Source organism: Teleopsis dalmanni, chromosome X (genome assembly GCF_002237135.1).
Source record: "Teleopsis dalmanni isolate 2A chromosome X, ASM223713v2, whole genome shotgun sequence".
NCBI lineage: Eukaryota > Metazoa > Arthropoda > Insecta > Diptera > Diopsidae > Teleopsis > Teleopsis dalmanni.
In genome coordinates this window covers 91,448,934-91,463,317 of record NC_051848.1, presented here as the reverse complement: position 1 = coordinate 91,463,317, position 14,384 = coordinate 91,448,934, and the positions used below count along the sequence as shown (strand labels likewise).

The window sequence follows — 14,384 nt, the reverse complement described above, 5'->3', positions numbered from 1 at the left end:
GCTTTTAAATTATTTAGCATTAAATTATATATATCAAAATCTAAATTATCACAATAAGACTTAATAAAATTTTATACAATGTTACTTAATAGTATTCTAATAATGCAACACTGAATGTTATTTACCATTGTTTAACAAGAAAGAAAAAATAACGTCAGTGTGACAATTGCTGTGTCAATGAATTCTTTTTGCAAATTTGTTTCTTTATAAAATTAATTATTAAATATTACGTACGATACTATAAGTCTTTAATAATATATGTATAAAAACATATATATAATATAAAGCTAATATACAACACTTAATGCACAACAGCTACTGCTTTTTATTTTATATAGAATAACTAACGGTGGACGACTAAATAATTCTTCAAGCGCGGAGTAAGTTGAATAATCATATTATATATTATCAGTTACCAAATAAGCATATTATCAGTTATATTACCAAAAAAAAAGTTTAATTCTAATTAATTCGCAATCTTATTCCCAGACTGACAACAAATTTCAACAAATTTGATACATGAAGAACTTTCTACATACCGAAGATATACTCGTAATTAACCATCGAATATATAGGTATACAAATACAGTTTTGTATAAATTTGTCACCTTCAAAGGCAAGACGACTAATATTGGTTTAGATAATTACCAATATATTTCTAACTATTTAGACTATTTTAAAAAAACTCAATAAGATAACTTCTTGACATAGTAGCAAAATAATATGGACATTCATTGTTACTTTTACCCACTTATCAAAACCTTAAGACGGTTATTTTTAACATGTATCTAAAATTTTTACAAATCATTTTGCATCTTTGAGTAATATGTTGACATAGTTTTATATACGTCTGCATTCTTTACGTGAGCGTTGAGATATATTTAATTGCTTAAGAACGCAAGAGCAAAGTTACATTTATGGACGGCTTTTAAGCATCCAAAAAATGTTAGCGTGCTATTGGTTATCTCATTTTTTCGTATTTGGATCTGGAAGACTTCAATGACAGCTGTGAATCTCTTTAAAAAAAACTACAAAATCGACTACAAAAAATTATACTCCAACAAAACTTTTCCTTTTAAAGCCTTTGGTACACATGTTTTACCGACATCTACTCTAATAATCAGCCGTGTAGTAAGATCAGTGATTTCCTTGCCAAGCAAAATTTCACTAAGATTGCATTGAAGGCTCAAAATAATTTTTCAGTCTTCAATAAATGAACATTTGTTAAAAAAAGCAATGACTCACAGTGGTCTATTAGATCTGCAGCGCTAAGTAACAAATTGACAAGAAATTTTCTCAAGTTTCATTGTAAATAGATCGCTTACTCATACTATATCATGGAGAAGTTTTACAAAACTAGATATCCATAATTAAACTTGCTAATGGTTGTCTGCACTGCTAGTGTAAATACCATAAAGCGAGTAAATCAGTAAAAAAAACAATACTCAATGTGAAATGGATGAACGAAAAGAGGGACAGTATTTAATAGAGAAGGACTAAAAACTTTTTTGCAAAAATTTTAAATGAAAACTACATTTCCCAATTTTCTTTTTTCAATTATTTAAATTTAAATATTATTATTCCAGTTCTTTTACGAAAATGCTGTTGACTTTTAAAGTACAAAAACAAATTCTTAGTAAAAAATAACGACTACTGAATAATCGGTTACCGAGTTACCGAGTTTATTCTGAATACAAATGTCAAAATATATACAAATGTCATAAAAAAGTTTTAAGTTTTTATAAGAAAATCATATTATTTGTCACATCAATTTTGTTTGTGCTTGAGAAACATATTTTATTTTAAAATCAAAAAAAAAGTCGAAAAGATATTTATATATAAAAGATATAAAAGATTTGCGTAATCATTTGCAAGGTAATTTATGGTATATAGAAGTATAAGCTATTGAAACAATCTTATGGATATATAATGCAACTTTTATTAGCTTATCTTTGTAGATATTTACTCACTTCACGTAAGACGTTCAAACCAGTGCTCATAACTTTTTAAAAGCGGAAAGGAAACAGATTTTATTGTGTCCGAACTTCTAATAACGCAGGTGAGAATAACTTTATTTGCTCTAAATATTATTAAAATATTGATCAATAACTTTTTTTCGACAACTTTTAATTATTAAGATACTTCAGGTTACCGACAATATTAGCCACCATTAAATTTAATTATAAAATAGTTCAACGTTGATAAGCTTTTATAGGGTTTAAAATGTCTATTTTGAATACGACACAAACAATGAAACAATGAAATAGTGTTAATAATCTCTGTAGTTTTTTCAGGAATGTCTATACGGGAGCAAAAGCACTCTTTCGTTTGATAAAAAAATAGTTTTCCGCAAAAATCATTTTGAGTTCTTAGGTAGCTAAATTTGGTCAATAAGGTGGTTCTTTCAACAATTCACAGTTCATTTTGAAAGACATTAGCGATGAAATTTGGCGCTGCTTTAGATTACTGTAGGAGTCAGTCCTATTGACCAACTGACTTAGACCCAACGGTCTTTTGTGATGTCACTACTTAAGACGGGATCTCAAATGCTAGTTAATTATGGAACTGTGTCACGATTTTAATAAAACACATCAGTTTTTTAAATTTTATTTATGGATACTTATGTAAAATAAAAACATAATTGCCTAAGAAGTTTACCTTGCTATTAACTAACGCTAGGCTGCCATCAGAGATTCTTCTGTAAATCGGTTGTTTTTAGGAATTTATGTAACAAGTTTGTACAAAAAGCTGCAACAATAACCTCAGCTTATTGTTGTACCAGTTTTGAGTTAATTTACTAAATAAATTGATTTTGTGTCCCAGGAAACTTTTGGAAACATCGATTTCTGAACACTACATAGGTTCTTGTCTTGGTTCAAAAACATCGTGCTAAATTCAAGTCAAGTCTGTATCTCGCAGAAAATTGTCCAAAGTTTGCTGACAAAGTCTCAAAGTCAAACATATTTTTGTTGCGCATTCGAATATCGCACTCAAAACCTTAAATCATTGATCTAATTCAATTCCTAGCGCTTTTAAAACCAACACCGACCTGTATCGGTCAATTGACGATCTTTCAAAACCAAATCCAGTATTTTTGCGACAACTTTTACGGTCACAAATCAAGACAACTTGTAGACTAATGTTTTTGAAGGAGTAAATTCCTCTAACACATATCCATTCCCATTACATATTTTGTTAAAAAAATACCCTGTACGCAAAGTATAAACTATTCGGACAATGAAAATTTGTCTTTGAAGTTCTGATATATTGATTGCTCCGTGAACTTCATGATGACTAATATAATGTTTTCACTGCAGCTAAAACTACTTATGTTAATAAAATTAAGATTTGGTCGTTTTCATTGGCATAAGTTGATTTATGTATATGATATAGCTTGTGTTTTTACACTCTAAACATATTAACATAAGACGAATATTCCAAATTTTAGAAATTTCCCTTATGGTACATGGAAACATGGTATTAGGCAACATAATAATCTGATTATTTAACGTTTGGGCGAATTTTATAGATTGACTTTTGATTCGATTGGAGTCACAATATTAGCATTAGCATTAAACCTATTTTAAAAGTGATGCCAATTTGTTTCAACTAGACTTAATGCTGTGTTTTCACAACTCTAAAAGAAAAAATTACGGCTATTATTATAATTAACACACATAATTGGTTGAACAATGGTGTGTGAAGTAAAACTCTCCACTAAACCTTTTTCTTCTTCTTAAACTATCTTCGTAATTTTGAAGTTAAATCTTCAATACTAAAAATTTTTCTTTTATAATAATTAAACTAATCATAAAAGGAAACATTTAACTTTTAACATTCAACTCTACATCATTTTACATTAAACTACAATCTATACAACAGTCAAAAAACGTTTCACGATATGGTATTTACTATCGCTGTATAAAGCTCTCTTGATCTCGCAGAGCGTATCAATTCGCAAATACTTCGAAGTCCTGTCCAGCTGCGGATATTCCTTAATCATGAGAGTCGTTTCCGCCCAATCACTCTGCGACCTTCTATACGGCCTTAAAGTATAAGCTGCAGTACTTCATATTTGGATGCACGTATTATGTATTCCAAGTATGCTATTTTTCTTTTTGTTATGACTTTTAGCAATTCTTTCTCTTCCTGCATTCTTCTGAGCACTTCTTCATTGGTGACTCTATCAGACCAACGTGTTTTGAATAGACGGCGATAACACCATAATTCGAAAACCTTCAATTTATTCATTGCAGTTGTTTGTAGAGTCCAACTTTCTATTCCACAGAGTAAGACTGACCATACGTAACATTTCATATATCTCATTCTAAGCAGTAGAAGTATCACAGTTTAGTTAAGGTGAAGTTTAAAGAGACCATCTCCTAACATTTATATGCGTCGATAAGGAAAATTCTTAACTATTAAAATTCCATAAATACATCTCTATAGATGAATAATTTGTATTCTGCAATCGAGGTTTCACTTGTGTGTGTTACTTTCATGCGTAAATTCTTCAATCTCATTCAAGTACGTTTTTTTTCATTCCAATCATTTCTATAAAGTATATACATTATCCAACAAAAATATTCGTGAAAATGTTTACGATTATAATGTCATAAAGCCAAAAGTAGTAAAAGCATGGAGGAATGACATTTTTTGGCACATTTGCACGCGTTGATGCATTTTCCAGTTCATAAAGATAAGAAAAACACTAAACATAAGAAAAATTATTACTTGCAAAAGTTTTTGGCTTTAAATTAAAATAAAAATTACATACAGAAAGAAGTAAGCTATAATTTTAGTAAGCACCTACAAGTACATGAATATATGGCATTGCAGTCAAAAGACATATTAGGCAGAGGGCGTTAGGAAGCATTGAACAGCACAATTTCCTTCTTCGACATGAAAACTGCATTTGCGCACTCTATTATGAATGGAATATGGCTCTTTAACAGGCCATTTCTAGGGGCTTCATTTGTCGTAAAATGTATGCAAACGCCTGTATGAATGAGACTCACGGTTAGGTGTAATAAAACTTTCTGCGTTATATTGTTGAACATACAATAAAAGACTAACAAGAAATATGTACAGTAAATGATAAAATATATAAAATAAGTAGAATTGAGGTCAACTTCTCAGCAATCTAAAAACATATAGATTTTGATTCTGATGTCCATTTTCATATCAGTAGATGAGACCCAAACAATTTTACCAAACAAAACAAACGAATCTTCATCTTTGGCGCCTGTAGTCTATCTCAAGCTATAAAAATCTATCAGCTAGATTTAATGAATGTCCTAAAACTGCTTTTGATTTCGTTCTTCGGCAAAAGAGATAGTTTTGCATTAGTCATCAAGCAATCAAACCATTAACTGCTCTGGTAGGGAAGTCTTATTAACACAAATCACCTACCAGATATCAGCAATATCAGCGCTTTCAAAGTTTTTATTTTTCTTGTAGCAAGTATTTCTGTTATGTTATTGTTTACTTTATTTTAAGGATGCATATATACAATGCATCCTTTTTTTTGCTGACATACTGGAGGTATGAACAACTTTTTTGGATTCGGTATCATAAAAACACCGAAAACAAAATTTAAGTAACATTTTTCAGATTAATAAAAATGTTTGAATGAAGTCTGTTAAAATGTCGTACGCTACTAATATAGGATATTTAAGGTACTCATGTTTTCTTATGACTTAAAAAAATTGCTTCTTTTTACGATACTACATCTTCCAAAATTTAATCACATCATAAGAAACGGACAAAATTGCTACATATTTCCCAACCCTCAAGTATTGAAAGATTGGCTAAAGTAACACATATAACACTTCGTTCAATAATGTGTGTGACTGACACATAGATGGCGGCACTAATACTAAATAAATATTGTTTTTCGAAAGTGGCAACCTTTTTAGGCTTACTGTCAAAATCATATGTTAATCCAACCATTTGTTTACAAGTTACAGTGCTTTAAGTGACGCTACTTTTGAGTTTTCAAAAAAAAATGAATTCAGAGCAATTCCGTGTGCTGATTTATCATTGTTTTTTAATGAAAAAAAATACTGTTCAATGCCAGGAATGGCTTGAAAAACATTATTCGGACTCTGCTCCATCAAAAAGAAGCATTTGTTATTGGTATGCCGAATTCAAACGTGGTCGTACAAACACCGATGACATTCCATCTACTGGACGGCCAAATGACGCTGTTATTCCGGAAAACGTTGAAAAAACACTGAAAATCATTATGTCCGACCGTAAAGTGAAAGTGAGGGAGATTGCTGACATTCTACAGATATCAGCAGACAGTGTACACACCATAATACACGAACATTGGGTATGAAAAAGGTGTTTTACAAATGGGTGCCGCGTTTGCTCACACCGGAGCAAAAACAATAACGAATCGATGATTCAAAGAGCTGTTTGGACATGTTTACGCGCAATAAGTCGGAGTTTTTGCGTCGGTACATCACGATGGATGAAACATGGATCCACCATTTTACTCCAGAGTCAAATCGGCAGTCTGGTGAGTGGCATGCAGCCGGTGAAAGCCGCCCAAGGTTATGGCGTCTGTATTTTGGGATGCGCATGGAATAATATTCATCGACTATCTCCAGAAGGGGAAGACCATCAACAGCGACTATTATATAGCGTTATTGGAGCGTTTGAAAGCCGAAATCGCAAAGAATCGGCCTCATACGACGAAGAAAACAGTTTTGTTCCACCAAGACAATGCACCGTGTCACAAGTCGATGAAAACAATGTCAAAATTGAACGAATTGAGCTACGAATTGCTGCCGCACCCACCGTATTCTCCAGATCTGGCCCCCAGCGACTACTGGCTCTTCGCAGACCTCAAAAAGATGCTCCGTGGTAAGAGATTTGGCTCAAATAATGAAGTAATCGCCGAAACTAACGCCTATTTTGAAGGCAAAAAAATCGTTTTACAAAGGCGGTATCGAAAGATTGGAAAAGCGTTGAAATGATTGTATCTCCCTAAAAAGGAACTATGTTGATGAATAAAATCGAATTTTGGCAAAAAAATGTGTTTTAATTAGTTAGTCACACACATTATTGAACGAAGTTTTATTTGATAAAAATCTGCTGGGTTGCATTGAAACCACCAAACAATGCTACAGCTTGGTAAAAGAGTAAGGTGTAAAGTTGTTAGTTCCAATTAGAGAAATGGTGCGACTCGTAAAGAATGTAATTGGGTGTCCCTTTTTTTCTGTAAAAAGAGATGATTTTCATCTCCACAGACAGCTACATATTTTTAAAATGAAATTGCGGGTTGTGCTTTAAAGTTTCTCTTTAAAGAAGCTTTATTGAGCTGAGCTATCAGTTTACGAGTATAATCAAATGAACGGACCTTCTTTTACTTGCTATATTACTTCAATAGCACCATCTTTCGGTACTTATTTAGGAATTAGTATTCCACAACAACGCTCAAGTCCACAGAATTGTGTGGCTGAACCAGTTATTACGATTTTATCTGCGGATTCAATGCAACATGTTCAAGCATATAACAAAGTTCTATTATATATCTGATTACTAGTAGCTGCAACGTGTAGCAGATATTTGTCAGAAACAGGATTATTTGCCAGCGGAACAATGCCTTAATTGTTTCTCGCTGTATAAATAAAGATATTTATCCTCTGCGGATATAACTCAATTGAGTCGATCTTCGCTTCAAGATAGGGGGCCATACACAACAGTGTCGGTATTACTTTGGTGATAAGTTTAATGACTTCTGCCTCTTGATTAGTTTTGAAAGCACCAATATGTCATACGATTACCTTTAGTTTCAGTTTATTTTCTTGCATGCTTTTTATTAGAAAGTGCCACAACTGTACAATTTTACTTGTTAAAAATTCTATACTTGTTTATAATAACTTCAAATATTTAAAAAAAATATTCCAACTTCAAATTTGTTCATAATTTAATCAAACAAATTTTATCTTGTTCTTATTCCACAATTTTAGATTTGTAAAGATGAGTCCTGTCAAAAAGCAATGTCTGACATTTACTAAACCTCAACCAGTTTGGAATACTGCTGATGATGGTAAGTCAAAAACAGAATTAACAGTCTTTCAATATTATTATTATTATAAAAAAATCCACTACAATATGTAGTGGGTCTTTAAGAATGCTATGGAATCCAATTGCCTGTTCTCTAACCTCTTTTGTTTATCTATATTAATATGTTTGTAAATATTAATTTGCTATTTATATAAGTTATATACAATGTAGGTCAAATGTCACGGTATCATAGTTAAATGATGTTATCCAACATTTTATAATTGTGAATGATGCGATTTTAAATCAACTACTACTATTTGCTTTGGAACCGAAAAAATCAATTTTTGTGTGGTTTTCGGCCCAATATGTTGCCACTCTTCAGCAGTGGCACCTTCAGTTCTGCCTTTGTTGTTATATATTCTATATTTATATATTCTATATTTGAACAAGCAAGGCAAATATTATACGGAGATTGGAGAAAGGATGGATAGAATGCGCAATACCATTGGAAGCATTGTACAGCCTTTCAAGGGGACGATATCGTTGCAATGTGCAAAGCACACAGGCCGACCCAAAGCCATAACCGACCGTGAATGCAACATAATAGAAAGAAAGGAGAAGGTCAATCTAAAAATTTCTTCAACCCAAATTGCAGCTGAAGTTAAGCGAGAGTTTGGCAAGGAAATTCATTCCATAACGGTCAGGAGGACACTGCAAGAGGCTAGTTACAACTGTGGTGCCACTAGACTAAAACCGTTAGTTTCGAAAGTCAACCAACAGATGTTTTAGCCTATGCAAAGGCGTACTAAAGCAAGTCAATCGACTTTTGCAACAATGTACTCCTCTAGGATGAAAGAAAATTTAAGACCTTTTGATCTAATGGCCGCCAAATGGTTTGGAGAAAACCAAACACCGCAAAAAGAAAATCTTGCTATATCTGTAAAACATGGTGGTGGAGGAGTATTTCAATGGGGCTGCATATTCACTGCAGGGGTCAGCGAATTTGAATTCATTGACGGCATTATGGACAAAAATTATTTTTTAGACAACCTCAAGAGAAACGTCAAAAATGTGCCGTAAACTTGAGTTTATCTACCACATTCAGCTTCCAACATGATAATGACCCAAAACATACGGCTTATAATGTACGTATGTGGCTGGTTCATCATGTAAAACATACATTGACGCATCCACCTCAATTTCCAGATCTCTACTCCATTGAACATTTGTGGGAAGAATTGGATAGATGTACAAAGAAGCCCATGATAACAACAAAGGCAGAACTGAAGGTGGTACTGCTGAAGAGTGGCAACATATTGGGCCGAAAACTACGCAAAAATTGATTTTTTCGGTTCCAAAGCAAATAGTAGTAGTTGATTAAAAATCGCATCATTAACAGGATAAAAATAGTGCTAAAGTTCAATTTGCTTGCTGTGCCAATAATTATGTTCGGCACTGTATAAAAATAAAAATGTCATGTCATAAATGTATTCATTATATTGATAAATATAATGAGTAAATGTTAAATAAAAATCCAATGTTTTTGTCAATAATTTTTTGGATTAAAGAATTTTCCCATTACCATATTCACACATTTTCTAATCGAGAAGAGATTCCTTGTCTTAGAAAATAAAATCTTATTCTTATACAAGATCAGCTATATTTTATTTTATTGATTTTATTTTAATTGTTTTATTTAATATGACTAATCATCTACCTTTGTTAGTTCAAAAGATAGTAACAGCATTGCAGAATGAATCTGTTGTCAATCGTATTATACTTGATATGAATTCACTGGCTCCTTCTGCTACACTAGCTATTACTAAAGGGTTGCAGCTTCATAGTGAACTACGCGAAATTGTCTTGGATAATGTGTTCCAAGGACGACTAGCGTCGGAAATAGCGGAAAGTCTAAAAATTATTACGAATTGCCTGACTGGTAGTCATATAAGATTGACTGTTTTAGACTTTCGGAATAGTACCTTTGGCCGCTTAGGCTTCCTCAATGTAGTAAAACTGATACAATCTGCTGCTTGCAAACATTTAAGGGTACTTAATTTGGAAGCCTGCCAACTAAGTTGTGAGGAAATGCATCTCTTACATAATTTCCCCACAAAACTTAAGGTTTTAGGTCTTGGACATAATCAAATAGGAGATGTTGGGGCAAAAGTTCTTTGTGGAACATTGAACGAGCTGACTGTGTTAGAAGAGCTGGATTTATCTAATAACAGCTTTTTTACTAGTGGTTATGTGGCTATTAAGAAGTATCTGTTGAATGCGCATCGTCTGCACAAAATAAACTTCTCGTACAATTCTATTTCTTTTGATTCGTCAGAAGCCCTAGCGAAAGCCTTTGAGAACGTTGATTACAAGTAAGTTTTATAGTATTCTAGAGCCTTTTACCTTCTGAATTGGTTATTCATTATCGTCTTTATTTTCAGTTTACGCGTACTAATATTAAAACACTGTTATATGGACGGTACGATGGCTATACATATATGTACTGCTTTGAATAAGTACAAAAGTTTGGAGCAGATGGACTTAAGCTACAACCAGATTGATTGTAATTCGACGCTGTGGTTGTTAAAGTTTTTCATAGAAAAGAAACTTTTAGTTTGTGCAGTACATGGCAATAGGGTGAATATATATGATATTTATTATTTATTAATATGATTTTATTAATATGATATTATTATATGATTATTTATTATTTATTAAATGTGTGTATAAATTAATTTATTTATATGCAGTTATCTAAAGCTGAAAGAGAAAAAGTGATAACGAAGTTGACACAAATAGGCCTGCATTATGTTCTACAACCATTTGTAGATAAACCGAACTTAAATCATTGTAAATCCGAGGAAATAGTATCCTTCTACTATCACTATTCTTCAACTGAAAAAAAAATGACATATATGAAGGAAGTGACTACTACAGCCTTATTTTCTTTTGATAACTTTGAAGCCCAAGTAACTTTGACCAGACAGAAATGCGAGGTACCTGCAGGTGCCAACATCACTAGTGCAAATGACAGAAATAATGTGCATTCTATAAACAAAACAGTTCATCATAGTAACAATGACTACTTAGCTATAGACCAAAAAAATGTGCCCAATGCTCCACAAAAAAGTGCAGAAACTTCTAAATCATTACCATCCCCATCCAACACCAACAAAGGAACACAACAACAGTGTCCCTTCCTGTCTTCTACCTGTTCGTTTTGTTCCTTTGGTGAAAATGTACGCAGAGACGACAGCAATCAATGCTCGAAACACAAACAACATCACTTTTCTGCTACACAGCCAAAGGAACATAAAGAAGAAGAAAATTTGAGCGATCGAGAAAAAGACGAAGAATTACGTGAATCATACGTGAGTTCCAGTGCTGAAAATTCATCCTCTGATGAAAGCTTACATATATTGAAACGCTCTTCGACACATTTCAATCTGCAACAACAGGAGCTATTGAAACAGAATTATAAATCTGTTGTTGATCGAAATATATCCAGCACTTCATCCGACAGTGATGAGTATATTGAGCGTAAAAAGTTCGAAGAGAAATTCTTGTTTAATAACTTTAAAATAGTTCGTCCTAGTAGCAAATTTGATAAATTTTTTTTACCGGCAATACCTGAAGCTAGCAATGAAAGCAATAGTTCGAATAGTGGGAGCGGAGTTAAACCTCGCCGTAATTTATCGAAACGGCAAACCAAAACTCGCAACAAGAAATATTCCTCTGATGACTCCAATGATGATAGCGATAGCAGCATGGAATCATTGTCGACAAATGGTGAGAACAAAAACCTGTACACCAATGAAAGTTTTTATAACCTTCCCCCTAAGAACAACTTCAAAATGCAAATCGGATCTAAGTTGCCAGTAAATCACATCAATGATTCTGGATCTGATAGTAACCAGAAAAATATGAACTATTTCAGAGATGTCAAAACTGAAACACCCAGTGGTAACTTGCCGTCTTTTAATGTTTATAATACCGCGGCACAGTTTGCTGCTGAGAGAAAGAAACATGAGAAGAATAGCAATAGTGTGTATTCATCACCCGTCTCCAACAAATATAATGTAATTAATGATGAAACCGCTCAAACTAGCTCTGATTCTCAATATCCTATGCAAACTACGATAAGAGAACACACTGCTATAAAAAAATTTGACAATAACTTATCTGAAAACTCACCAGATAAGTCAATTTATAATACTACCTCTAAACCTTGCAACAACAGTAATAACTCCAGCAGTTGTAAACGAAAACTGGATGTATCTGAAGAAAATTCCACAACACGTGCTGTAAGAAAGATGCTAGTCCATTCGTCTTTGCAAAAAAGACCTGTTGTGGATTTACCCATGTGTTCAGAACAATTACATGCCAATGATAACGAAAAGAAGACTCATAACTATTTGGAAATTTCGAGTGATGATGATTCTAGAGCAAGTTTTGTAACAAGTGACACCAATATAAAATCAAATCACAATTATATATTACTAAATCTTAATACGAATTCGAAAAGTGCACTTGAATCCATTTTCCAAACAATAGCTGCAAATAAATACGATCTGAAGATCGATAGCAATACAGGGGAAGAAAGTTGTACACGGGATCACAACTTAACAAACCGCGAAACCGCTAAGTCATTACCTAATAATGACGAATTAAAAATTTTATCTTCCGCTAATAATAAGTGTTCCTCTAAGGAGTACAAAAATAATGAACCAAACCAATTTATTGCTAAAAATAACTTACCCAAAAATGAACAAATGGTAATACTAAAATCTAAAATTAGTGAAATGTTCTGTGACATAAATGGCGACTTTAGCACTCATTTCAAAGATGACCCTATGCATAAAAGCGACTTCGCAGCGTTCGATTCAATGAACAAATGTGTAGAATGTGTAGAAACCACTTCCACTGTCTCTGTTAGTTTGGACACAGAAGATGCTAAGCAGGAAGTTCAGCTTCCAAATACTGGATTTCAAAAACATTGTTTTTTCTACAATATAAATATTGCGAATAGTACAGATGTTGACGATTATGAGAGTGATCCTGAAGAAGATGAGGACAATATGCTGAAAAATTCGGCATCCCTCATTACTGATAAAGACGCTAAGTCGAACACTCAAATAGCACCAACAGATAATTCTTCCGCTCCTGATATACAATCAGTACAATATTCATCAGCATCCTTACCAATTAGAAATTTTGGTAAAACAATTTTTATCAAATTTAAACATTCCGATAATTCTGGTCGCGTTATCGAACTTCCGTTAATTAGCTTTCATTACAATAGCAGCAACGATTCGAACAGTACTACTGTTTCAGCAGAAGTGATTCCACAGAAGCCACATATAGTAAGATATCAGCTTGAAGAGTTGAAAAAATTTGCTTCCCTCTGTAATGTCAGGGATTTCATTATTAAAGTGACAGAGGAAGACATACTAGAATTATCGAAAAAATTCGAGGAAATGAAAATTACTCCACACAAGCATTCAAGAAAGTCTTCTCAAGAAATAAAAGAAACAAAATTGACTGAAGTTGAAAAGGGAAAAGTTGGTAACAGCGGTAACAGTGCTATCAGGGAGCCAGTTTCTATCTTACCATTTGCTTCAAAAAAACTTTCATGCTTCTATGAAACGTTAAATTTTACAGATTACGCTTCCTTTGACACTATATTGGAAAAGACAACTGCAGTGGAAATCGATTCAAGTGCTTTAGTAAAAACTGTAAGAGCGCGATATAGCAACTTACTTGGATTTGATTCAGTTAACACTCAAAAATATAGAACTAAAAAATCCAAAACGGACGATGTACCATCGTTACTGAAGAAATATGAAACTATAGCTGCAAATCAGACCAAATACTTGCGTAAGATTTCTGAAGTCAACAAATCGCAGCTTAAGCAATTGAGTGCCACTGAGGTAAGCTTTGTCATTATACTTAAGCTACACAAATTTTAATAAAAAAAACTTTCTTCAGAGCAAGCACAAGACAAGTGTATTTGGTAAGGAATATTTAAAGGGCGTGTCAAATAACAACTATAATTTTATAAAAGACTCTAAATTTAATGTCTATCCAAAACTAGTAAGAAGACATGCAGATAAAATTTTAATGAATGATTTTTAAAAAATTTGTATTTTATAGATTAATAGTTGGGCTATGGAGCAGACTTCTTCTTCAAATGTCGCCAAGGATGACACTGTAAATTATATATTTTGATTTACCAGAATAGGTTGAAATGATGAACTCTTTATTTCTCTTTAAGCGCAACAATTTGACTGACTCTGAAGATGAATTTGACTGGGATTTTAATTAGAATATTTAAACACAAACTTTTTTTATTCTCATTATTTATA

At 32.8% G+C, this 14,384-nt stretch overlaps 1 protein-coding gene across 4 annotated transcripts; it reads left to right on the top strand.

Moving 5' to 3' along the window:
• Positions 1-303: 303 nt before the first annotated feature.
• LOC119689578 lies at positions 304-14,384 on the top strand. 4 transcript variants are annotated; one of them, XM_038104439.1, is made up of 9 exons: positions 304-380; positions 1,959-2,059; positions 7,983-8,062; positions 9,746-10,391; positions 10,461-10,656; positions 10,770-13,949; positions 14,008-14,112; positions 14,173-14,229; positions 14,294-14,384. In XM_038104439.1, the coding sequence occupies exons 3-9, from the start codon at positions 7,993-7,995 to the stop codon at positions 14,342-14,344; spliced, it is 4,305 nt and encodes a 1,434-aa protein (XP_037960367.1). In that variant the 5' UTR covers positions 304-380; positions 1,959-2,059; positions 7,983-7,992; the 3' UTR covers positions 14,345-14,384. The 4 variants fall into 4 exon arrangements, with proteins under 4 accessions (XP_037960367.1, XP_037960365.1, XP_037960364.1 ...); XM_038104437.1 differs by having other exon boundaries at positions 1,946-2,059; XM_038104436.1 differs by lacking the exon at positions 304-380 and adding an exon at positions 1,779-1,875 and having other exon boundaries at positions 1,946-2,059.

What these genes read in the sequence shown, in the direction of transcription:
- LOC119689578 (XM_038104439.1), top strand. Translation starts at nt 7,993, where the DNA reads ATGAGTCCTGTCAAAAAGCAATGTCTGACATTTACTAAACCTCAACCA. An exon ending in TTTGAGAACGTTGATTACAA is followed by an intron (nt 10,392 to 10,460) that starts GTAAGTTTTATA and finishes CTTTATTTTCAG; the next exon opens with TTTACGCGTACTAATATTAA. An exon ending in GTGCAGTACATGGCAATAGG is followed by an intron (nt 10,657 to 10,769) that starts GTGAATATATAT and finishes ATTTATATGCAG; the next exon opens with TTATCTAAAGCTGAAAGAGA.